The 24,583-nt window shown below is 38.6% G+C and overlaps 1 protein-coding gene across 6 annotated transcripts in view; it reads left to right on the top strand.

The window, feature by feature from the left end:
• CDK14 (cyclin dependent kinase 14) overlaps nt 1-24,583 on the top strand; it is a 334,071-nt gene that overhangs the window by 162,806 nt on the left and 146,682 nt on the right. For all 6 annotated transcript variants that reach the window (XM_069775346.1, XM_069775384.1, XM_069775377.1 and 3 more), the window contains one exon: nt 7,336-7,459. In XM_069775346.1, coding sequence (XP_069631447.1) covers nt 7,336-7,459 — 124 coding nt within the window. The remainder of the gene's footprint in view (nt 1-7,335; nt 7,460-24,583) is intronic.

Here is a 24,583-nt window from a genome sequence, read left to right as displayed (position 1 = left end):
CTTCAGGCAACTTGGAAGGCTCCTATTGTCTACTGTGACCAGAGGGAGAAGGAACTTCCAGTTTGTTCTTATTCCATCTAATATTGCTGCTCTGATTTGTTCTTCTCCCTGGGCACCTTTTTTCTTCCCAGGGCCAAAAAGTGATAAGAAGAAATAGGCAGACCCTTTTGCTGAACTTCGCATGCAGGGAACAGGAATATTCAGCCTTTTCCCAGGAGCCTTCAAGCCTTCAGCTCTTACCCATCTCAATTCTGAGCCTTCCTTGCTCCTAGGAAGCAGGGCACAGCAGTCTTCTATGCATAATTGATGGATATTTTTGAAGCAAAACCTCAACCAACTAAGCCCTACCCCCACCACAACCTTTACAAATGTGTTTTGTCACTGTAATGCTGAGTCAGAGAAGATAGTTGACTGTCAAGGTCACATGTAAGGTATGTGACGAAGTGTGGAGTGGAATATGGGTATTAAGTTTCCTAGAACAGCCCAATAATCTCTGTAAAAATATGCTTAAGTTTCAGCAAAAAACCTGTAACTAGTTTCAGTCTTAAAACTTCTACAAAAGTAGTTTAAAAGAAACGTAATTAATAGGAATTATTGAAACATAATGGGATGCTGCAATATTTTTCTGTGCTAAATGCTCAAGAAGAGATCAGTCAACTTTATAGCACTCTTAAGTTAAAAAAAACCAAAACAAACAAAAAACCAGACAAAAATCCCAAATCAGATATGATAAAAGTATTGGATTTATTAAACCAAGGTTTTAATACTGTCCTCCTAAACAGGATGAAGTGCATGTTGAATTGAAAATGTTAAAATACAGTGAATGTTATTTGATATAATCAGAAATATCTGGCACTTAATCACTTGCAGTATTCATTTATTCTTCTTCATGCTGCAGTACTGTGAATATTGTCCTTAACTAATGGTTGCAGCTTTTAAAGTTGAATCTGTTTTTGTCAGGTGAACAATTTTGGCATTTAATGAATAATGTGAAAATTAATAATCTGAGTCAAAGCCATAGGGCAGTTGTCATCCGATGTCTTTTGTAAACATAAGTATTTATCATTGAACTGATAACAGTTTTAGAATAATCTGAAGCACAAAGGGTAGGGAAGCATTCAGAACATGGAAGGATTAGGCAACTCCTGTATCCCATCCACGTGAGGCTTGCTGCACTTGAAGTGCAGCTGCTTGAACTTTGGCAGTAGCAGAGCATTGTGTACTGGCTCTTGCTAAGCAGTAGCTCCATTCATGATTACTAAGATGTAAAACCATATGCTTGTTAGTAAAGCATAGTATCTGAAAAGTATGATAAAAATGCTTTGGTTTTTAGGTTACAGTTGTGTTATCAATGTAGGCCTGCCTCCCTGGTGTGCTTCTGTCCTCTTTCCATCGTGGGATTGTATAAATGTCTGTGGGGTGGACAAGAGGTTTGTGTTCCCCTTTTTTGTGGGAGATGTGCATTGAATCACATGGCCAGTCCTGTATCCATATGTGACAAATGTGTGATTACATGGTGCAGGGGAAGCTGTAGCATGTAAGTGCCTGTGTGTAACGAGAGGTGTCTGACCAAAAGGTTGACTGCCACTGACTTAGGTACACAGGAATCGGACAATTAAACCATGATAATACATCCACCAGCTATGATGAATTTTCATGTCTTGTTTCACCTATCATATTGACTCATTGGAGTTTGGAGAAAACACTCTTTTACTTTAAGGTAAATACCTACTATCGTGGTCCTTTTAATTTTATTGGTCGTTACTGGAAGCAAATCTAACTAATGTCATGCTTTTGAAATCTCTCTCCTACTCGCTGAAATTAGTGATGCCACTGATGTAGAGTTGAATTAAAAATATATTTCAACAGATATGCTAAGTAGGAAGCGATGCTGTTTAATGTGGTTGGGAAGCTGCTATTTTTCATTCCTCATTCAATGAACAAGCAGGTGTACAGCAGACAGAATAATGTTATACCAAATTAAGGTTGTCTTTTACACATGCCATTGAGAATTGATTATTTAAATTAGACTTTTTAGTTATCAGACATTAAATATGGCATCAGCATTTCACTCTATGTCAGTCTTGTCACTTAAAGTAATGATTTGATAATATGCACAACTGTGAACAGTAAATGCAGAATCTTTATCAGTGTGTTAAAATTCATGCTAGAAGAATGTCACTTTCATACCTAGTGTGTGTGTGTGTAATTTATTGTCTGTATGATCCACATGGTTGACATATGGCAAAAAACCATGAAAAAGTTGTAGGGATGAAGAAAACAGTTTTCCCAGTGTCTTTAAAATTGGTGAGGCACCAATTGCCACCCTGACCTAGTCAGCATGGAAGTGAATTGGTGAAAGGTAGAAAAAGATTTAATTGAATTGAATTTATTTTTACTTCTGCCATTCAGGAGAAAAAATCTGAAAGAGTCTTCCACTTACTGAACATTAGCAGACGACTATAACTGATCATAAGGCAGTGTCTTTATACTCAGTTAATTAAGCACACCTTCCTCATTGCAAATGATTGGAGTAGTACCCAGAGGGACCAGAAAATGATTAAAAGAATATCAAAGAGAGTAGAAGTTAGCAAATTAACACTTTCCAATCTCTTTCCTTTGCAGTTCTGCTGCAAAGAAGTAGAAAAATCTGTATCTTTTTTTTTAAAGTAATGATACGATGCACATTCCCAGTGCCTGTATTGTATGTATTTCTGTGTGACATTGTCTTTGGTAAGACTCTTGTGTAAGGAATGCAGGAGCAAGTTAGAAGCTTTTATAAATGCATTTTGGAGTGAATTATTTTAAAAATCTTTTGGAGAGAACTCAGTTGGTTCCAGGGAGGTGAGATAGGAGAACGTTTTATTAAGATAAAGCTTATTATGATCATGAAAATCATGCTGATTCAAATGGCTAACAATTTTTTATTCAGATAGGATCCTTTATTCCTAGGGATGCAAATTCATCTCAAGTCAACACTTTGTTCCTGGAATTTCTTCTTCTGACAATTTAAGCAATAGAGTCTACAAAGCTTTGACCTAAAAAGTTCAGTATTTCCCCAGGACATTATTAGAAGTGAAAAGTTGGATTTTATCTTATTGGTATTATCCTGGTTGGGAGGAGGGAAAAGAATAGCAAACCAACAGGGATAAAAAAGATTGTGCTTGATGAGCTTTTGACATGCTAGCAGAAGTCACAGAGAGACATTTCTCATTGCTTATGTGATACTACATATTACCAGGCAGTTTTTCTTATGTTAATGGCTTAAACCAAAAAACTCCCAAACAATCTAGTAAACCTAAACGTTAACTGGGCATTGTGTTTGGTTCTGTTTATTTCCAAGTCTGTGAGATAGTACTGTGGGGATTTATTGCCACCTTTTGTCTTTGTAAATAGCCAATAATTCACAGAAGCCTGTAATATCCTCTGGATGATAGGGAGAAGTACACTGGTTGCAAGCATGAGGTGAGATGTCCTATGTTGGGTTTCTTTTACTGGTATTTTTAGATTTGGTGGCCTGTTAAGACTGAATATGATATTGATTGATGCTGAATACACGCAAGGGAATTCAGATGATTACGTAATACCAGCTGGTGTGCTTTAATACATACAGCAAGCAGGAGCATTTGTGTGATCAGTGATGAGTGATAATAAAGCTTGTGCAGTATTGTGTATTACTTTTCGAAAGTAACTATCCTAATACAGCAATACGAGCTTGCTATAGGACCGACACATTAATCCAATCTTGCTTTCAGCTTTCTTCTGAACTGATGTGAACTCCTGGTCCAGGTTAGCTCAGCTCCATTTGCAGCCTCTTGCTGCAGAGAGAGTAGAGCCAAGAGTTCTGTACATCTTCTACAGACAAAAAGGTTCCATGTAGCTTTCTACTTCTCTATCTAGGGCCAGGTCCTTTATTCCCACAATACAACATGTGGTAAGGGAGCTCAAATGCAGGAAATCATTCAGAAATCCCTCTGTGCCATCAGGGAAAGACTTTAAAAAGCCCCCCACAGGCCTCATTAGTCTGTCCTCTTGGGCAGCATCCTTCTTGTCATTGGGGTCCTTGATGCCTCAGCAGACACTGTGTGGAAATGGTACATTTTCTGGAGAATCTCTCTGGGCATGTCGTGAATTTCTTTCTGCTTTTCTCTTACCCCAGTATCCTTTGCCAGAAACTCTCTACCAACTCTGGGAATGGAAGGCAACTATGTGGAGTCATCTGAGCACTTCTACACAGATCACCTGTACATGAGCATCCTCCCTTACCGTTAGACTCGTCAGAGCTTTCTGAACCCAAGTCAGAAAGTGTTAACTCCCATCAGTCCCACCAGTTAGATGTGTTTTGGATGGCCTGTGTCAGTGTTTAGCGTATAAGCTCATTTGGAGAAGAGCTCAAGGTTCTATGTGACATCCAGAGGCCAACAAGATAGTAGAGCATTCTGCTGCACATGAGCCATCTTGCAGCTGTTAGATGTGTGCATGTAATGGTCTAGGCTGTACACTCACCCACACGCATGAAAAATACCATGAAAGCAGGGCTGTTCATCTAGGCAGCTGGCAAGTCTCTCAGGTTATTTGACATTTATACAGCCTTGTGTACGACCATACAACTATTAAAATTACTAACATAAAAGCTCAAGAACCACAAATCTGTATGGTTTCTACCCTCACAACCAACCTGTTGAAATGCATATGGAATTTGCCATTGACTCCTTTTAGAGTTGTTCTCTGGTCTGCAGAGCTGCCATCCCATAGCCTTGGGGAAATGGCAGTTCAGTTGCTTGTTCAAACCCCCCCTAGAAGCCCCAGGTTGAGGTTTCCTAGGGATCAGAATTGAGCAAGGCGGAAGAAGGAGCAAGCAAGGTCAGAGTACAACCATGATAGGTAGTATGCTGATACCAGATTGGGTATATGGGTAAGAGGTGATGGTACCTCATCTAATATTCATTTCCATCCTTGTGAAGGTGATGCAGATAGTCTTGAAGGGGAACGGGTTTCTTGGAGAGGGCTTTCCTCAAAGACAGGGGCGGGAACTTGACTGTGAGAAGGCAGAAGTGTTTCCTGAGGCGTCAGAAATGGTTCTTTCCAATTCATCTTTTCTTTTTGTGGAGTGGGGAACCATTGCGAATGGAGAGCCTCTTTTACTGTTCTCTCTTCCCAAGCAATCCCAAAGGCCCTGTGGTTTGCAGAATGTTCTACTGCTGGGTGTTAGGCTCGTTTTTTTCACTTAAATCTTTTCACATTTAATATTACCAAATAAAAACAAAGGTAAAGAGGAAAAGAGAAAGCAACAAAACAATGGCTGAGTTTATCCTGTAACAAATTCAGGGAGATTTTTCTCCCCTTCTCTTTCATGATCTTCCTCCAAGGAAGATGCAATTGACACAGTGTATGTGAATGAATTAATTGACTGTTGTGGAAGTACTTGATGAGTCCAGCATGTCTACAAGTTTGGAATAAAACTACATTCCAAAGCTGTCCCCAAGTGTAGATGTTTATTCTGTTTAGCGGTGAAATTGTTGGGTTTTTTTCTTAGCATATTGTGTCAAATCACTTGACTCTTTGCATTAAAGCCAAATGAAAGCCCACATTAATAAATATATTTTGAGTTATAAAGATTACAGTACTGTAAGATGACATGATAATTGACATTTCTTTGCATATTTATAAAAATCTTGTCTAAAGCTAAATACCATTGGTTTAGCCTAGCAAACTGGATATTTTCCCTATCTTTTTATTAAAAAAAAAATGCTATTTTGAAGTCATGTAATAGAATTTCATTTATATTTTAAGGCTGTAATAAAAGTCATTTCTGCTTCCTGCCCTTATTTAACCACAATTCAAAAAGGAATGTGCATGTTACTTATGGCTTTCCTGCTATTCTTTCTTTTGTTTCTGTATTTTGCTCTTAGGTTTCCTCAGCACATTGTTAGACCCAACCCTGGCAAGAAGGTGATTGATATGGCTCTTTCTGCCCTGGCTAAATAGCTAAACATACAGTGTTTTGTGTCTGCACTCGGGGGAAAAAATGAAATGCAATTAAATTCATTTCAACTTCAGTAACATGACATTTCTGTTTCTTTCATGTCAGCCTTTATTCTTTTCTATAATCAGATTTTGTAACCCTTTTTATAATGTCTCCTCACTTCAGCAGTCACTAAATAGGATACTTGTGTTGCAAGTTAATTAGAAATTCTCATGTGCCTGGGTTGACTTTTTCCAAATCTTTGGCGTGGTTTCCACATCTTCCAAGAGAGCACACTTCACCAGCTGCTGAGCTGTGAGGTCCATATCCACTCTTGAATCCTCCATGTTTTGGTTTTGCAAAGGCTTGTTGTGTTCCCATTTGGAAACTGTAGTATTTTTAAAAATATTTCTAGGCAATAGGAAGGGTCTGTATGTTAGGAGAGTTTTTTCAAAACTCCAAAGAAAACTCCTGGGAAACGATAGTTCACCCTTTGTGTTGACAAAATCCATGAGGGTAACACAGCCTTTCACAGCAGGTGCCAATAAGAATGCAGGAGAATGATGGGAGAGGAGATGAAGGGGGGAGGACAAAAGATCTCCATCATCCAGCTCTTTGTTCATAACTGTAAATTACAAAAATACACAATATTAATGCTTAGCTCTAGGGAAAGCATTTGTAGATTCCAGTGAAGGGTTGAAAGAAATATGGGGGATGAGTTAGGCTCCTATCTAAATTTACGTTAAAGACTATTATAAGTAGGTTTCAAAAGTCACCTTTAGGTTCAGTGAGAATTATTATTTCCTAATTAAAAATACATAAGCAACTCCCAATAAAAAAAACTTTGAAGGAGAAAACCTATCATACTTGCAGATTTCCATGGGTACACAGGCATTATTTTTATACTATTAATTTCTTCTTTGTTTTAGCTCCAGTGTCCCATCCCCCAGCCTTATCTCCCCATCCCTATCCACCCTGTACTGTTGTTTTTGCTATAATTAGTGAAGATACACATCTGTCTTCAGGCTACCACCTAATCTCTGAGGCCATATGGGTAAATGGAATATAATTATAATTTGGTAGAAATTGAGCCTTCTGCACATGGTTGTATTGCTCTTGTTCTTTTTAAAGCAGGCAAACTGAGTCTCTGATATAGTAGGGCTTGGAGGCTGGGGTTAGTCCTTGCAAAGTACATATTTTTTAGATGGAAATCTTGTTGTGTTAAATTTGGGTGGGAATTATGCCAGTTTGGGAGGAATTCTGACACAATGTTACCACAATATGCAAGCACCCTGCATATTGTGAAGAAATCACCTGTGGTTATATGCAAAATATTAACAGAGGTCATTTTTTGTCCCCCTCTTTTTCAGTTATTTTTATTTCAGTTGCTGCGAGGACTGTCTTACATCCACCAGCGTTACATTTTGCACAGGGACCTGAAACCACAGAATCTTCTGATCAGTGACACGGGGGAGTTAAAGCTGGCAGACTTTGGTAGGCAAGCAGTTAATTACAAGTCTCTTATAATGTTGTAGGAATGTCAGACAGATGGTTCCATTGATTTCTCTTCCCCCCACCCTATTCCTTAGACACACCTTCTTCATTGTAGATAATTGCACATTTTTCTCCTGAGCGAAGAAATTGATTATGGTCAACAAAATGCTTGATTAAAAGGGAGCAAGTGAAAAACAAATATATACTCCAGTTCTCACAAGGAAGATAATGCTGAAAATATTTTAGTTTTATTTACTGTGAGACCTCTGAACTAGAATTCAAAACCTTTAAAAAGAAAAGAAAAAAAAATAATAGAGAGAGACCTGAGGAAATACAGACTATATGAAGAGCACAGTCACTTTATGGAAGCAGCTCTAGGGTTGTGGGGATCTGGATTAACTTTCATTAAATGGTCATTGAAAGAGACTGAAGGACACAACAATAAATAAGTCTCCTAAAGAGCCTTTTTTTAATTTTAATTTTTTAAAGCCACTTTCTAGTGGCTACACTGGGGCACGTATTCTTTCCTCTGAAAACTATTGTGAATGCAGATGTGGCAAATGGCAATATTTTTCTTCAGTAGTTTTTACAAAATGTTGTAGGAATTTCTTTCTCTCCTGTAGGTCAATTTCTCAGCTACTGATTCCAGCAGAACTTCTGAATTAAGCTGAAAATGTGACCTATCAGCTTTTTAAAAATGTCTTTTATTTTTATGACTGCTATCCACATCGGGCTTCACATTTCATGCAGTAGCAGTAATGAGGGAGCCTTATGTGCTAATTGGCAATTTCACTGTTAATGTAGTCATGGTTTTTTGTCTTTTAATTAGCATTACTGCAATTAACAGCTCAGTGTGTATTTGCTATGCTGGAGGAGGGAACAGGACTTCAGGTGGATGCAGTCCCCAAGAACTTGATTGGCCTTTGGATTGTAAGGCAGTTACAGAAATAGTATTAGAAAAATATTATCTGCTTTTACATGCCATTTTCTGTGGCTGTTTTTCAAAACATGTAAGGTGCCAGAAGTGTTTTAAAGATACGCTTAAAGAAAGCATTCCTGCATGTTGCATTTTACTGTGAGATTTCATCTCTTAAGTACATAAAACAGGTGAATCATTAAGTGTTTTTGTAGTGAAATATGAGTTAGTCCTCTGTTGAAGGTGCTGCGCTGTTTGAGATGACTAGTTTTGTTGTATCATTTATATATATGTATAAAACACTATGAACTTGTCTGACTTCCAAGTGTCCCCATGTAAGTCCTTCAAGAGATTGTGATAATGGTGCTCTGGCTTTGGTGGATACTGAAAACTCTGTAGATGATCTTACAAAGTCTTTTGTATGTAAAATGTTTCATAGGGTGGGGGGGTCTTTGGTAGGGGGGTGTTGCTGAAGCTGTATGGCTTTTGTGGCTGGGGAGAGGGAGGCTGCATACTTTTTGGATGTGTTTCTAAGAAAACAAAAAGCCCCACCTTTCACCGGCACTGTTAAATGCCTTGCTGGAGGAGTGAACCGATCAATGAAATGTCCGGCTCAGATGTAGGTTGACCTCTTTCTGGTTGTATTGCCTGGTATTGCCATAGAGCAGAGAAAAGGGTGAACATTCCTGTTTGCCTTGCTGTGATGGGAAAAGTAACTATGACTTCTGATGAAATTACTGCCTCTTTGTGGCACTAGGCTAAATATCCCAGTGATGACATCAAAGGCAGGATTTTCCCAGCTTTGTGTTGGTGGGAATTTAAGGTTAACCATTCTATATTATTTTGAGAGAGAGACTAGAGATGTATAAGTACAACCAAAAAAGAAATACCCAGTAGTAGACGTATGAATGTGTAATATTTTGGAGAAGATTTTTTTTCTCTTGTAAGTTTGTCCTGACCTAACAGAAATATCTGCATAATCTACTCTTAGACACTGAGAGAAGATTATCTCTCTCTCTCCTTTTTTTTTTTTTTTTTTTTTTTTACAGCTAGATTTTGTTTCATGGCTCATGACCTCATAAAATTGAAAACCAGATGGGTTAAATTTCTCTTCAGAGAACCAAGATGAAAAATTAGAAGTGATGAGGTTGAAGTCTGAAGGGTCATGACCTCTTTCACTAGAGGCATGAGAAATGAGAGCACACCCACGTGCTCTCTGCATGCACCCCTGTGCATATTTACTTATTTAAACACTGTACTATTATAGCCCATCTTCCACCTTCCCAGTATGAAAGACTCTTCTTAAACAAGATGTAAAATACAGTCCTGTTTCTTTTCATGTTTTTCTTCCACAAATGACTAATTCGCAATAATGCGCTTGGAAAGGAAGTTGGTTTAGATTGTATATCTGATTAATTACATGAGAAGGAGTATGGAAATTAGAGAGATGGGTGTTTTGCTTTCAAATGCACTGAAGGCAGGAGGGAACCTATCAAAAAATTAGTTTCTGTGAGAGATAGGATTGACTTTGCTAGCACAATAAATAAAAGATGCTAGAGCAAAGGCCTTTTAGTCTCTAAGGACAAGACCTTCAGATTTTGGTTTCATAAGTTTACAAAAAATCAACAGCATGGCCAAAGCTTTTCATCTGGCATTGGGCTTCTTTAATCTCCTCAGTGTAGGATATCAAATACTTAAAAGCAGGCTGTAGTGGATCATAGTTCTTGAATAAACAAGGTAAAGAAAGGCTATTCATGCCTGCCAGTGCATTGCACTGTGGCTGAAGTGGAATCATTGAATAACTGTAGGCATGTGTTTTTCTACAGCAGGGCTCCCAGGCATAGATACTCCACTGTGTGGGAGTGTCTTTGTTCAGTCGAACGGTGGTTTGCTTTTCTATTCATTGTGCTGTAGCTGCTAGGAAATGAACGTTTATGAGAAGACTCAGCAGTCAAATGAAAAGAGAGAACAGAACATAGAGGCTTTATCAAATTAAAAATGGATGAGCTATAAAAAATGGCTTTCTTGAGAAAATATAATAGGGGAGACTACATCTTGAATAATTGTTGCTATGAAAAACAGTCCTTGAACTCCATTCCTGCATTGTTTTTTCAATACAATTAGAATTCCAGAGGAAATTAAAATATATTAGGAATTCTCCTTATGAAATGAAGTGCAAAAATTATTTTTGATCCTGTGTTGTGAATTTGGCTAACTGTCTACAGGTTTGTTTATTTTCCCCTGCATGTATGTCTGTCTTGAGTAGAAATAAAGTATTATAAACCTTTAATGAGTAACACCATAAGCAATTACAAACTTAAATGAATAGAGCCTTGTGCTTGGTGCTAGTTACCACACAGACTGGGCTGCATAGCTGTTCCTTAGCCTTTGGTTAGTAGTTTCTTCACTGTAACTTTTCTTTGCGCTGTATAGAGATGCATTTGTTTGGCCTTTGGATGTGTATTGACTTAAAAAAAGAAAATCTTTGAGCCTTTGTTTAGCAAAGTCATTAAGCAGTTTTAAAAGGAACGTATGTTTCTAGAATAAGTGCATTTATCTTAACTATAAACAGTGTCAAATGGCTGTACAGCAATGGATAGGAGCATGAACTCAAAGATCAAACACTAAGAATATCTTTTTTTCAAGTGTTAGTTGTGATCAGGTGATTAGTAATGTAAGCAAAGTAGTTATCTAAGCAAATATGTGATTTGTATTCACATTGAACATATTATAATCAGTGCTATATGTCATTTCAGTGATCCCTTATTTTCAAAATGTCACTTTGAACCTCTAAGAAATACGTACCAAAGACTATAGGAGCAAACATAGATGAAAACATCAGAGGAACAGACAAGCTCTGCCAGACATACTATCTTTGTCTCTGCATGAAGGTGCTTCTGCGTGGCCACAGGCAGAAGGGTCCAAGGTGTTGGAAAGGTTTAGATGGTAGCAACAGAAGCTTTATGAGGAGATTAAGGCATATGGGAGGAAAATGTGTTGAGGTGTAGGAGGAGGTTGGCAACAACAGGGTGTTGAGGAGGCAAAGGTAAGATGCTAGAAGAGCGTGAGGGAGAAAAGCAGTAAGTGGTTGTGGAATATGTAGGCTCATTGCTAAGTGGGACAGGTGATTTAGTCACAGCAGACTCTGATAAGGCTGAGGTGCTCCATTACTTCCTTGTCTTGGTCTTCATGAATAAGATCTCACAGGACTTTGTTCTCAGAGATGCAGTTCAGGGAGGAAAGGGGTGAGTGGAAGAGAATTGAGTCGGGGATCTTCTGAGAAATCTTGACCCATGCAAGTTCATGGGTCCAGGCAGGAGGCCTCCTGAGGGTACTGGGCAAGCTGACTGATGTCATTGTCAGGCTGCTCCCTATCATCTTTGAAAGGCTGTGTAGACTGGGGGAGGTCCCCAATAACTGGAGAAACGTTAATGTTGTACCATTTTCAAGAAGGGCAAGAAGGAAGGTCTGGGGTACTACAGGTTGGTCAACCACTATCCCTGGAAAAATGATGGAGTGAGTCTGCTTGGAAGTAATTCCTGTACATGTGAAGAAAGTGTTTGCCAGTTTTAATCAAGGTAAATCATGTTTGATCCATGGGATTGCCTTCTGTAATGAAATGACTAGCTCTGCAGTCTCCCAGTACCTAACAGAGGGTTACCAAGAGTAATGGTGCTCTTTACTGAGGTGCACAGTGGGAGAATGAGGGATAATGGTCATAAGTTGAAACAGAACTAGGTATAAGGATGGAAATGTTCATGATGAGCCTTGGAGCAGCCCAGAGAGGCGGTGAAATCTCCATTTGCTTCACTGACTGGACAAAGCCTTGAGCAATCTGGTAGATTGGATGAGGCAAATTCTCCTTCTCATATGGTTCTGTGACTCAGTGTATACTATGCCTTTTTTGTTTTGTTTTGTTTTTAGTGGTTGAGTATTGGCATTTAGCTATTGTGTATACTGATATAAATCAAGATTGGCTAATCAGTTATGTTTGCATCCAGATTATCACACTTAATAAACTCCAGCACAAAGTCCCTAAATAGCTGATAACAATCAGGTAGGATGTGGGTCCCACCTTCCATGTGGGACTTTCCTGGAAAGATTTACTCTTTTTGTGCCTTGTTTCTTATTTTCTGTCCCAAAACATCTACTAGCAGCCTAATATTGTGACTTTTCCAGGGACAATGTGGACCTTTAATCCGATCATGGTATGGTTACTGTTACATATCCTTTAGTTAGAATAATTTTGTGCTTTCTGGGTTGGAAAATACATAGTTATACTTGTTATTAGAAATTTTTGGATAAAACATTTACACAGCTTTTGAGGGTAGGCACACTGACATCACCTTTCGATGCACTGAGAAAATCCTCAGGGCACGGGTGTAGAGAACAAACATTTAAACTTGACTAGCATGTGAGGCAGTGGTAGTGCTTCTGAGGCTGTAAGAGAAACTGGCCAAATTACTAGTAGGGCCCTTGTCCTGCTTTATTTGTGAGCTGATCAACCTGCTGCTGGGGATTATATTTCAGGGGATTGCTTGTTTGTGAAACTTCCCTGCAGCTGCCCTTCCCGTTTGTCTTTTCTGCTAGGCCTGCAATAGGAGTGAACTGCACAAAGTGAGTGGATGAGAAGTTTGAAGACCTGTTTGGTCTCTCTATTTTGGATTGTGCAGTTATTGTAAGTGCAAGGACCTTCTGTGTAGTCACATCTTTTAGTTGGGATGCCATTCTTTTTAGTATGTACACTGACTTTTTCTCTATGTCATGGCTCTAAGACACAGTGTATGACTATGCAGGCACCTGAGAAGCAGAAGTGCACAATATGATTTCAAAATATGAAACAGCAGGTCTAGAAGTTACTGTTAGCTTGACTATAATTTGCAAGGACAGGAAAACTTCCTGACTGATAATTTGGTTTTTTTTTTTTTTTAAAGACTTGAATAGAAATTTCCCCTTCCCCCCATTCCCTGCCCCAATTTTTGTTAGTTTTGGTCCTTTAAAAAAATCTTTACAATGCAGTAACACCACAATGAATTATAGTGTTGCAAGGTGAGTGAAGAAGAGCATCAGGAACTTAGTGCTTTACTGCTTTAGTGCTTGTTCCTGCAGAGAGCTGCTCTTTCTCATCTGTAGGAGTGAGCTTTGGAAAGATAAACAGCGTGAGAATCTTCATGGAAATATCTTTGCTTTTCTCTCCCAAATAACACTGATTTCTGTCAGCTTTTTGTCACCTTTGGGATCTCCTTGGATGAGTAAGGAGCTGCGGGAGGTCTGCATTATGGTGGAAGTCCTGCCTTAAGCTTTCAAAGTTTTCTTAATATAAAGCCCTGTGATGTAGTAAAAGAAAGAATCAAGTAAGTGTGATTGAACCATGCATCCTTCTAGTTGCATAAGGTGATTAATAATAGATAGCAGGAGCAAAGAGGCTTGAGGTTTGTAATAAAGAGAATTATACTCAATGGAGCTGTGGTTTAAAACTAGTACTGCTAGCTGTGTATTAAAGAGGATGTTTCCATGAATTTCCATATAGATTTTTCTGTGGGGAGCATGTTGGGGATATGTCACAAGGGACAAGACTATTGCTGTATAGTTTACTGTTAAAATGATTAAAGCTATGTTGACAACTTGGAAAAAAAAAATTAGTTCTTTTTTTGCAGTAAGAATCCCGTAAGGAATTTCTTTATAATGTACCATGTAAGATTTGTATGAAAGGTTGGATAGCATGAAAGATTGCTTGCATGGATAACTGCTGTGTTTTTATGTGTAAATGCTCCACAGAGTATCAGTTCTCGAAGATGCTGGTATAAGGAGTTGTCACAGCACCTGAAGAGCTGGTATTTTATATTGTCGGTGATGCTTGATGAAACTGTTTGCAAAACTCCTCCGCGAGCTTCTCTGGCTATGTGGGCTGGCTACCTCTGATCTTCCTGGCCTCAAGCGAGCTGGAGGACCAGCGGGCCATGGCGCCGCAGCCGCCCGGCAGCGGGGGCGAGCGGCAGGAGCGGCCTGGGTCACTTCTGCGGCAGCTGACCCACAGCGGGCTCCTGCTGCCTCCACAGCAGGCCTCGTGCAGGAAATGGCGGAAGCTGTCTGGATTTTTGTTATCAGAGGCTGCTGCTGATAAAGAGAACCGGCTTACCCCAAATGTAGGTCCACAGACCCCTCTAATACCCTGTCTGAATTGACCAGAGAAAGAAAAAAGGCATTTCTTTCCCATATTCCTGTGGGAGGTTGCTCCAGGTGCGGCCTGTTCCCCTCTGAACAGGCCTTTGAAATCTGAAGAATTTGTTCTTGTACCCCGGAGGAAGGTCAGTAATGGGTTTCTTTCAGGGCTCTGTTTGTATTAAATATCAAGAAATGAAGATGACTTCAGTGACGATGTTGTGAGTAAGCTGGAAAAGAGGAAGTGGGAACCTGGAAAGTGAAACCTGAACTGCTCAAACTTGAGTTAGCTTGCAGGTCTTTATAAAAGACAGTTATTTCTGTAATTAACTGTAAATACAGCATTTTCTGTTGAGAGCAGAAGCTGGTGGTGCAGTTCATGGTGGCAGCTGGGCTGGAGGTCTGGAGCAGCAGAGCAGACTGTGTGCACTTGTCCTAGCATAACCTCGAACGCACGCTACCAAGTCAGTGAAGAAAGCCTTTGCCGTCCCCGTTGCTTTCTTGATCCAGGGAAAGGGAGGCCAAAGCTCAGGAGCGGAGCTGATAGGTAGCTAGGGAACCTTCAAATCTTTTCTCTTGGAGGAAGGATTAAAGCCGTAGGCTGCGTGCGAATACTGTGGGTACTGTGGACCCAGAGACCCACGGCAGGCTGCTGTGTTAGTTATTTGCTTTCCCAGGATGACGGGCTTTCCCTCCACCCAGAGATGTTCCTTCTCATTTTCTAACAGTATAACTGGCCACTGTCAGGGAGTAGCCAAAGCTGCCTCCTTCCCCTCCCCTCCCAGGAGCCAGGGCTTCATGTGCTGTGCTCGTGACCTTCTCTCATCTTGCCCAGAAGAGATCTGTGGTGGGGAGGGAGAAGAGATGTGTAGGTGGCAGGAAATCTCAAGTGACAGCAGTGCAGAGGGGTAGGTTTGATTTCTGGCATTTGGGCTAAAGAATTCCTCTGTGCATCGTTTCAGAGAAGAAGATGTAGGAGAGACTGCGGTCTAGTGCCGTTGCAGATGCTTCTTGCTTCTCATCTCTGTTTGGTTTCCATTGTGTACCTCAGTCTAATTTGCTTCATAGATCCGATGGTTTTATTGAGGTATCAGGTGAATCTAAATAAATAATTGCCATTGTGAGAGTTGATGCAGAAAAAATACCTTATGGACAGAAATTGGATTTGATATATTTGATACAGGTTTGCGATCTGGAGACAGCACTTTGCAAAAGCTGTGACGTTCAGTTTTGTTCAACTAAGGCTTTAACTTCCCTCTCCTAATAGTAAATACAAAGTAGAATCACACACTGAATTTTTGGCCATGTCAGTCTTCACTGATTACTTTTTAACAGTTGAAATTAAAATTTCTTAAATATACCAGCCTTTTCAGCTATTACTAAAGTAGATGCTGTAACTTAAGCCCTTCCCACCAAGAAGCACTGTGCAGGATTATTGACTGATGAGGAAATTTTTTAAAAATATTTTTGTTTTTTAAACCATTAAGGAGCTGGAGAGTGGTGTGACTCACTAGATGGGTCCCCTGTTAAACACATCTCAGATTATTTAAGGTTCAATCCAGTTTCCCATTGTTACAAGATAGTTACATTGAGCCTTTAAAAAGGGAGAAAGCATCTTAATTATCCATTAAGGGCAATAAAGGAAGTTGGTTATGACACTATTAAAACAACTGTAATGAAAAATCTGTTTCAGTGTTTTGTACTTAAGAACATCATGGGATTTAGATGTCATCTGTACTGCAGCTAGCTCAATGCTGACTGTGGTCTTGCATTATTTCCATAATCATAATTTTTTTCATTGTCTTGTATTCCCCACCTAAGTGTCAACCAGGCTGTTATGTGATTATTGCACAAAAAACATGGAGAACTGTGATCTGCTGTCTGTACAAGAGAGATCCATCCATCCAAATGAATCTGTAAATGCATTTAAAATCTGGGCAGCAACGACAAAGGTTTTTTTTTAACTGAAAAAAAGCCTTATTCAGTCACATGACCATGTTCTCCTATCAGTTTTCTATTGAGAACATTTTCTCTTCCTACACATCTTGCTTCTTTTGTAGCCCTAGCCTTTTGACTACTGTGGCTACAAGCCCCTGTATTTAAAATATTGAACTTTAAAACTTTACTATTCTGAAGCTTCTTTGCTTGTTTCTGATACAGCTGTTACGGGGGAAAACAATGACTATGGTCATGGTGAAGTTTTCAAATATAGCCATCCTGGTTGATGCCATAGTACCATCCATCTTTGCTTTTGTGGTCTGATTATGGTTTTGTTTAGTGTTTCCTTAATTAAGAGAACATACTATATTATATAGTGAGAAAATTATGCCAAATTTTAAAATAATTTTAATTTCATTAATGTGTTAATAGTTATGCAGATTTATTTTACACCCGAAATAATCAGCTGTGTGGAAATGAAAGGATAACTGGAAAACAGCATGGGATAAAGAAGAAATAATTAATCATAAGTCAGAACAAAAATATTGATATGCAGAGAAAAAGACAAACATGAACAGGGACTGTCAGTTCATTAAGAGAAATGTGCCATTTAACGTGATATGAAATAATTGAGATAGCATTTTAAAGAGGTGATGGTACTGTAACTTACAACATCATTTGTTTTGCCCCAGACAGTTTAAAACCTTACCTTACTGCAATACAGTCACTTTTTATCTAGGTAATTTTAAATAATTTATGCAGGGTTTTTTCATTCCTTCTGAAGGACACAGGGCTGGATATGTTAATATATTTATAGATGCACAATTCATACTGATGTAAATGAAAATCACACTTGCAGGTCTACTTGCATTAAGATGAGAATTTCCCCTGCAGCAATTGGCCTTCAAGATAGCCAGAAGAGGTCAGGCAGTGCTTGTCTCAGTAATACTTAAACACTTCTCCAGTGGTTTACATTTCCAAAGAGCTGTACAAATATTAACTCCACATAGCTACCCTTATATATGTTACAAATAATCAAACCATGAGAGGTCAAGCAAAATGTTGAAAGACACAAAGGTACCAATATTAAAGTAGCAGATCAGGAATCAGCGGCTTTTTATCTGGGTGATGTGGGAACATTAACAACCATTTTGCATAGGGAGGACATGCTGCTGCATGACTTTCATGTTACGTGGTAGGGAGAGTGGCTGGTTAGAGCTTCACCTTGGTAAAGGTGCCCAAGATCTCCTCCAAGGTCATTTCAGCTTTTCACACCTTTAGCTTTTATGGCTTATAATATGTCAGATATTATAGCAATTTTTTTCTGTGGTCATTGGAAATAAGGGAGAAGGAGATTTTCAGATGTCAGTTCTTTTATTGCCACCCACAGCCATGAACATACTCATATTCTTCTTATTGCAGCAATTTTTAAGTCACTCAGACATCGAATTTTTCAGTTATATTTGCTCTTGTGGCTATTATTTGCTTTTAAGGATATTGCGTTGCAGTGGCCTTTAAGTTAGATATTAACTGCAGTGTGTTGATTTGATTGTAAAAGCAGATACTGAGTACGAGGCACTAGAAGGGAAAAACTTTTTATGTCAGTACTGTCATTACTGATGTTAAGTTATGGACTCTTCAAGAAGGCTGGAAATTTGATTCAGCTTTGAACTGTCATGTAGATCTTAGGAAAAAAACTAAATTAAAAAAAAAAGGAATAAGAAAAAAAGGCAGTGGCTCACTGAAATGTACTTTATAAACACAAATGCCTAATGTTAGCTTCTTGAAACTTTGGCAATTCTTTGTCCATTCTATCTTATGGTGCTCAGGATGTGATGCTAAATGAGATGTGCTCACCTGTACTTAAAATTTGCTCATACACGCGAAGTTGAAATAGTTTAAATAAAACATGAAATGTTTCAAAGGTACTAATAATATGACAGTAGTATTTTGTCTGTGGTCAAAATACTATCAGGGATCCTTTGCTTGCAATCTGCAAGTAGCTTTTATCAAGCATTGCATGGAGAAGTACATCTATAGTCCTTAAGTTAAATGAAAGAATAGATAAAAGAATGGCTTGGTTTCAGTGCTAACGAAGTTTCACTTATTTTATTCAGTTACGATACAGGATTCAGCAATTCTGCTGACTTGGTAGGCTTACATCTGTACATAATAGACTAGATTTGGTTGTGTAGCTCCAGTTTTGCTGTCCTGGCAGTGGCATTTTAGTGTTTCAATGTCACTGTAGAAAAAGATGCTGCATGAGGAACATTTGCTTTTTAACTACATATTTCCAGAATCATACTGTTAAGGCACAGCCTTAATGCTCTTCTAACGTAACTTTTTTTAAAATGAAATTGTCTGTTTTCATTTCTTCTTTTTCTGTGACAGAATTGTATTAAGAACTGATTAGGTGGCTCTGCAGGAATACAGATGCCTAATTACTGATGCAAAGTCAAATAATCGTTTAGACCTAAGCATATTGGAATGTCTCTCACATAAAACTTTTCTTCTAAGATTTGTGATTCAGCTAATTTAAGATGACATATACAATAAATGAGTTTTGAGGAGCGATTCAATTGAACAGGTGAATCTGAGACTCCAGAGGTTCCTGTTGTAAGACGTTGCTTCATAATATTGCTTTACAGAAGCAACAGTATTTACACAGGTCTTCTTAACGGTTTCATGCTTGAAAGAAAAGTGAAAATAATTTTAAAATTTAGTGAAATCTTTCAGTCTCCTATAGTTACTTTGTTCTTTGTTGTATTTCAAAAAGCTTTGAAATAATTGAGGATTTTGGGGTTTTTTAGTTTTGTTAGTTTTGCACCAATGCCTGTACCATACTGTACTGATGTTTTGAAATCATTTTTCTCTGACTTAAGCCAGAGCAGGCAGGTGTGTTTTTTAGATGCTGTGGGCGTTCCTTAGTATGTGAACGTATGTACTAATGTGATAGCACGTGCAAAACGTGCTGGAGTTCTTTGGCCCAACAGCCAAGACAGTGTTTTACCTGCTATAAAGATACATAAGCTGCAGAGTATAACGTATTGTAGCAATGAGAAAAATCAGCTGAGTATTTGTCCTATCTGTAAATAGTCTGGCTCAAGTACTGGAAGCAGCTTGGATTAAACTCCATGATCACTAGAGAACCATTTGTGCCAGGCAGGGCAGCCATGGTTCAAAAGACGAGGCAGGATAATGGAACAAATGCAGCTGCATCCTGCAGCATAGAAATGTATGCTTGGGTGGCACCTTAGCTGGAAAAGCAGGTACATCAAACGTAATTGCGTTGGCTGTGCAGTACCAGGGGCCAGAAGTTGGTGGCTGGTAGTTGCAAAGTTGTGCTGTTTATACATAACTCAGACTTTGTACTGTAAGAATTGATGGTTTCAATACACATGTGGTGACAGTTTTTCAAATTCACAAATTCCACTCCTGCAGGGTAATGTCAAATGGCAGTGTTGTTTGATTTATAAATAAAATAGTTGTTAGATCTGCTTTTCAAAAATACTGTTTGTTTGTAGATGTTAATGTTGTTCAAATACTTGTTTCTCCATGTAGCCCTGTTCTTGTTAAATTAACTATCCTAGACCAGTGCCTGGGATCTGATCTGTTTGTAACTAAATTTGCAGGTACTTGATTAGGCTTTTAGTAGTTGACCATGAGTTGAAGTATTCTCTTCATCAAAGTTCTCTAGATATTTTACCTCTAGATGGGAAATGACGGATCAGTAAAATTGTAGTATCCCACTGGAATGAATCACTCCATAGAGTAACATACTAGTGGTCATGCAGCTATCATTGCCTTTCATCAGTGTTCGGCACTCCACAGATTAACTGCACTGAGTTGTGGACCCCATTAATAGATGGAGAGAGCGATATGTGTTTGCTGTGGCATCACCTTGTCACTGCCAGTGTTGTATGGTCAGTTAAGAAACAAAATTACCTGAGTGTAAACAACTGGGATTAGATGTTTGAATATAAAACTCTTGGTGAAACTTAGCTTTTGTGTTTCTGTTTGCGTGACTGTGAATTACTACAGTAGCACCAAATTGTGCTTATTTAACAGTTCTTCAGCTGTCATATTTAATAGAACATTAAATTAGAAGGATTTAAAGGGTACTGCTGCCCTGTATATGAGGGGCTTGCGTCTGGTATGTATTCAGTCCTCTTAGCACCTGAATGAAGGGGGAGGCAGTTTGTCTACATGATGGTTTTCTGAAAAAGATAAGTCTTCCACAGCACAGAGCAAGCATATTTATTTCTTTGCCGGTATGTTATATTTATCCTGTCTCATGCAGTATGTCAAGTACCTACTGCACTTTTATCAAGCGCTAAGTTACTAAGGTACCAGTCGATAAGGGTTGGTTCATTTTTACTTGAACCCCAGATGGAGTCATCTGAAAATGGCTCTTGCAGTCCTGCTTTTAGTTGTTCAGATAAGCATCACAGTGAATTGTTGACTTCATACACAATAGCCTGCAGTAAGTTGTTAACTTCTGTGGTTGGTGCTTGATGGACTATTACACTTCACCAAATTGGACATCCATAGCTCTCAGTTTGTCTTCATACAACACTTTTCCCCTGGATCACTTTATTTTTTCTTTTTTGAATTCCTTTGATATTGTTAGGGGAAAATCCTAATGACAGTGAAACATTTATACCTCAAAACTGTAGGAAAGTGGTCTGTTACCTTTCTTGTCTTGAGCAAGTTCATTGCTCATATGTCTTAGAAGTCCACATATAATTTTTTTATTATTCTCTTCTAAACTCAAATCATTGTCTACTATTGGGCTTATTAATTCATAGCTGCTTCCCAGTTTTCTCTCTTTTTCTCAGGGAACATGAAAATATCCTCACATGCATTACCTCTCATTTTCAGTGAAAGATTATTTTCTGCCTGTTTGTCCTTTCTAGAATGTCCTCCCTGCGCTCTGCAGATCTCCGCAATTTAAAACCATCTGTTAGCCGTTGTTAACTCTTTGCTTCAAACCTAATAACTTCACTGTGGAATGAGTAATTCTGACATTTTCACTTACAGCCTTATTAGCAAAGTGGCGTGTTCATTCTGGGATGTTGTTAAGAGTAGAGGGCAACATCTTTGTACAGGTTTTTTTGTGAGACAATAAACTGAGGATCATTAAGTAAAAATCCAGAATCTGGAAAGCAAGATTTAAATCAGTCAACTGTTAGGGTATTGTGGGCATGTATACCATATCCATAATGAATCCAGGTCTTTTCAGTAATGCAGAAGTTATCTTTGAGGTGAAATTGTTATCTGTCCTTGAGTTCTGTTAGCTTTTGCACCTGTGTGTGTTTCCAGTGTTGATGCAGATTGTTTCTTTTTTTTTCCTGCCCACACTGTTATTTTTCTGCTTCCAGGCTAGCAGAGGCAGTTTGAACATATTCGTGCTGACCCAGAAGGCCATGGGAATAGATATATTTTCCTGGAGTCAAAAATGGAATGTATATTTCTTTTGCATTTCCATACCACTTTTTGATTGGAACCAAATTTTTAGTGTGTTTCTTTCTGCTAATAGACAATGAATTAATTTGGCAGTCATTGTACATGTTCAGCATCAGTGGGCTTTTTCAAAATGCGTCAGAAATTTTTTATAAGGATTTTAAAGCAGGGAAATAAACAGCTTTATAACTAGGATGACTTTCAGTCAAATTAATCAAAGGAGTCTTTTAATATACAACCAACAGCTGAGCTCATTCCTGTATCCCACTTTTCCACTGCCTTATGATCCTTTGGGTGGCTCAGGAGGCAGAGGAAAGAGGTGATGACGAAAGAGATGATGCTGGATTTGAAAAAAGAAAAATATTTTTCATGAGGGCTAGAGTCATTCTTCTGGTAGCAGAAAAAATAGTTCTGCGTCTCCCCATTCTGTAACTTGTGTTTGTCAAATTGACAGTTGAGTCCCATTCACAGACCAGAATAATTATTGTCTGTGTTACTGTAAGTGATTGTCTGAAGACATACATGAGAAAAGATTTGCAGGGAGAAATAATCTTTTGTTAGAACAACTGATACAGCTGCAAAAACCAGACAGGCTGAGAGGCACACATGCCTTTTGCCTTACTTATTGCTCTCTGTCTCTTGAAGACTGACTCCTGCACTCCAGTTTGGAAGACCAGTCATTGCTCAAGTGCGTTTTGGGAATGTTAATCGGGGAACCTAATTAGGCTCTCCCTGATAGTGGGTAACTTTTATAAATGAACAGCATTACAGTAATCTAGTGGCTGTATTAGGACTCAGGCATAGGACATTGTAGGTAATTCATCTTATTTGAAAGGAATTTAACTCGGATGCCCTGGTAAAGCTGCATCTTAGAGACAGACCCGTTCAGGTAAGCAGCAGAGGGAACTAAAGCCTGCAGGATGCTTTTGATTGCCGAGAACTGACTTCTGGGTTAGAGAGCTGACTGCTTCATTGAAGCAGTGTAGGTGTTTCCATCCATTTTACTTCTGTTTTGTTGTCATTCAGGTATTCACTGAATAAATATGCTTCTGTTGGAAAACAAGTGAGTAAATAGGTTAAGTGAAGTTGACAGTTCATTATCTACAATAGAATACATTAACAATATTTTAATATTGTTACTGCATCATAGTTATGGTTTTATAAGCCTTTTACCTCAAACTCTAGGTAATTGTTAAAATAAACAAAACAGGAGGCTAAAAAAGGAAGTACAAAAATAATCTGAATCAAGGAAAAACAGCAAAAAAACCTTTATTTTTTTTGCAATATGCCTTGCTAGAGCCCTTTTTAATATATCTCAAAATAGTAAAGAGCTCAAGATTTAAGGTATAAGCGAAAAGGAAACCATGCACATGGTTGGCAAGCCCTTGTTTTTGCAGACATGACTGGTTTCCTCATTTGCAGAATCATATTTGCTGTGAACAAAGGCTTCCTGATTGTTGTGTGAACTTCACTAGAAAGCTATCCTGCAGCTAAAGAGATATCAAATATTAATATTTGTGCTCACGTAGCCAAAGGTATGTGTACTGAATAAGTCTTGAGTCTGGATATAGCTACGGCCTCTTGTAAAAGCCAAATACAATTTAGAAATTACAGTGATACATCAGTGCAATGTGTTTTGTCAATAACTGATGCGAGGTAAAATCAGATACAACCTCTGAGTCTGAGATAAAAGATAAGTCAGACAAAGCAGAGAAAATTGTATCTACCAAGGAAGGAAATATCCTCTTACTTTTTTTTGTTGTTGTTTTTTTTAAATTCAGAGTAGGAGGCATCAGGTTTTGTGTGTTAAAGGCATATACATACATAAGGCATAGATCATTCACTCTGTGTTTTAAATACAGGACATTGCAGGGTATCCTGAGCTGTTGTTTAGTGATTGAGTTAAAAGAAAGTTGTGGTTTGCATCAAGTACAGGTAGATGCTGTTGTGCAAGCCTTGCAGTATGTAATGCATCAGAACAGTTTCTTCTTTCAGTTTGGATAAATAATGGCCATAGAAGTAAGTGTCTGGAGAACATTAAACAGTGTTTGTTCTTCCCATAATTACACACAAGTTCCCCAGTGAGTCTGATGTGACTTGACTTTTAATAACTGGGCCTTATGCTTGGCTTCCCTCTCTCAAAAGAAGGCTGCAACTGCAGGACACATGTTGACCTTTTATCTTTCAGAAGACACAGGAACTGGAGGGGAGTTCACTGCTTGTCAGGAGGTCCTCCCTCTACCTTCCCAGGCAAAAAAGTGCTCAAGCAGCAATATGTAAATATTGGGTACTCACCTGGTGATCTCTCGATTTACCTTTTGGCTTTATGCACACTGCCCATTAAGGTTTGAAGTTTTGATGATCCCCCATAAGCTCTGTCTTTTTAAAACGAGATTGTCGCTCTTCCTGTAGTGTAACCATGGAAACAGACAGGGAACCCTTAAAGAAAGTGATCGAACACGCTGTGCTAATTAATCCTACCCTTCAGTTTTCTTTCAGTTGAAGGATGTGGTTAAATAAATTTTGCATGAGTAAGCATATTTGGATGTGCAAAAGGATATAAAATATGTAGCAAATTTTCTTGCAGAAGGATATCTGAAAAAAAACCAAAACCCAACCTGGTAACTGTCATCTATTTGCATCTG

This window comes from Haliaeetus albicilla, chromosome 2 (assembly GCF_947461875.1).
Source record: "Haliaeetus albicilla chromosome 2, bHalAlb1.1, whole genome shotgun sequence".
Lineage (NCBI taxonomy): Eukaryota > Metazoa > Chordata > Aves > Accipitriformes > Accipitridae > Haliaeetus > Haliaeetus albicilla.
This window is presented reverse-complemented; position numbering and strand designations above follow the sequence as displayed.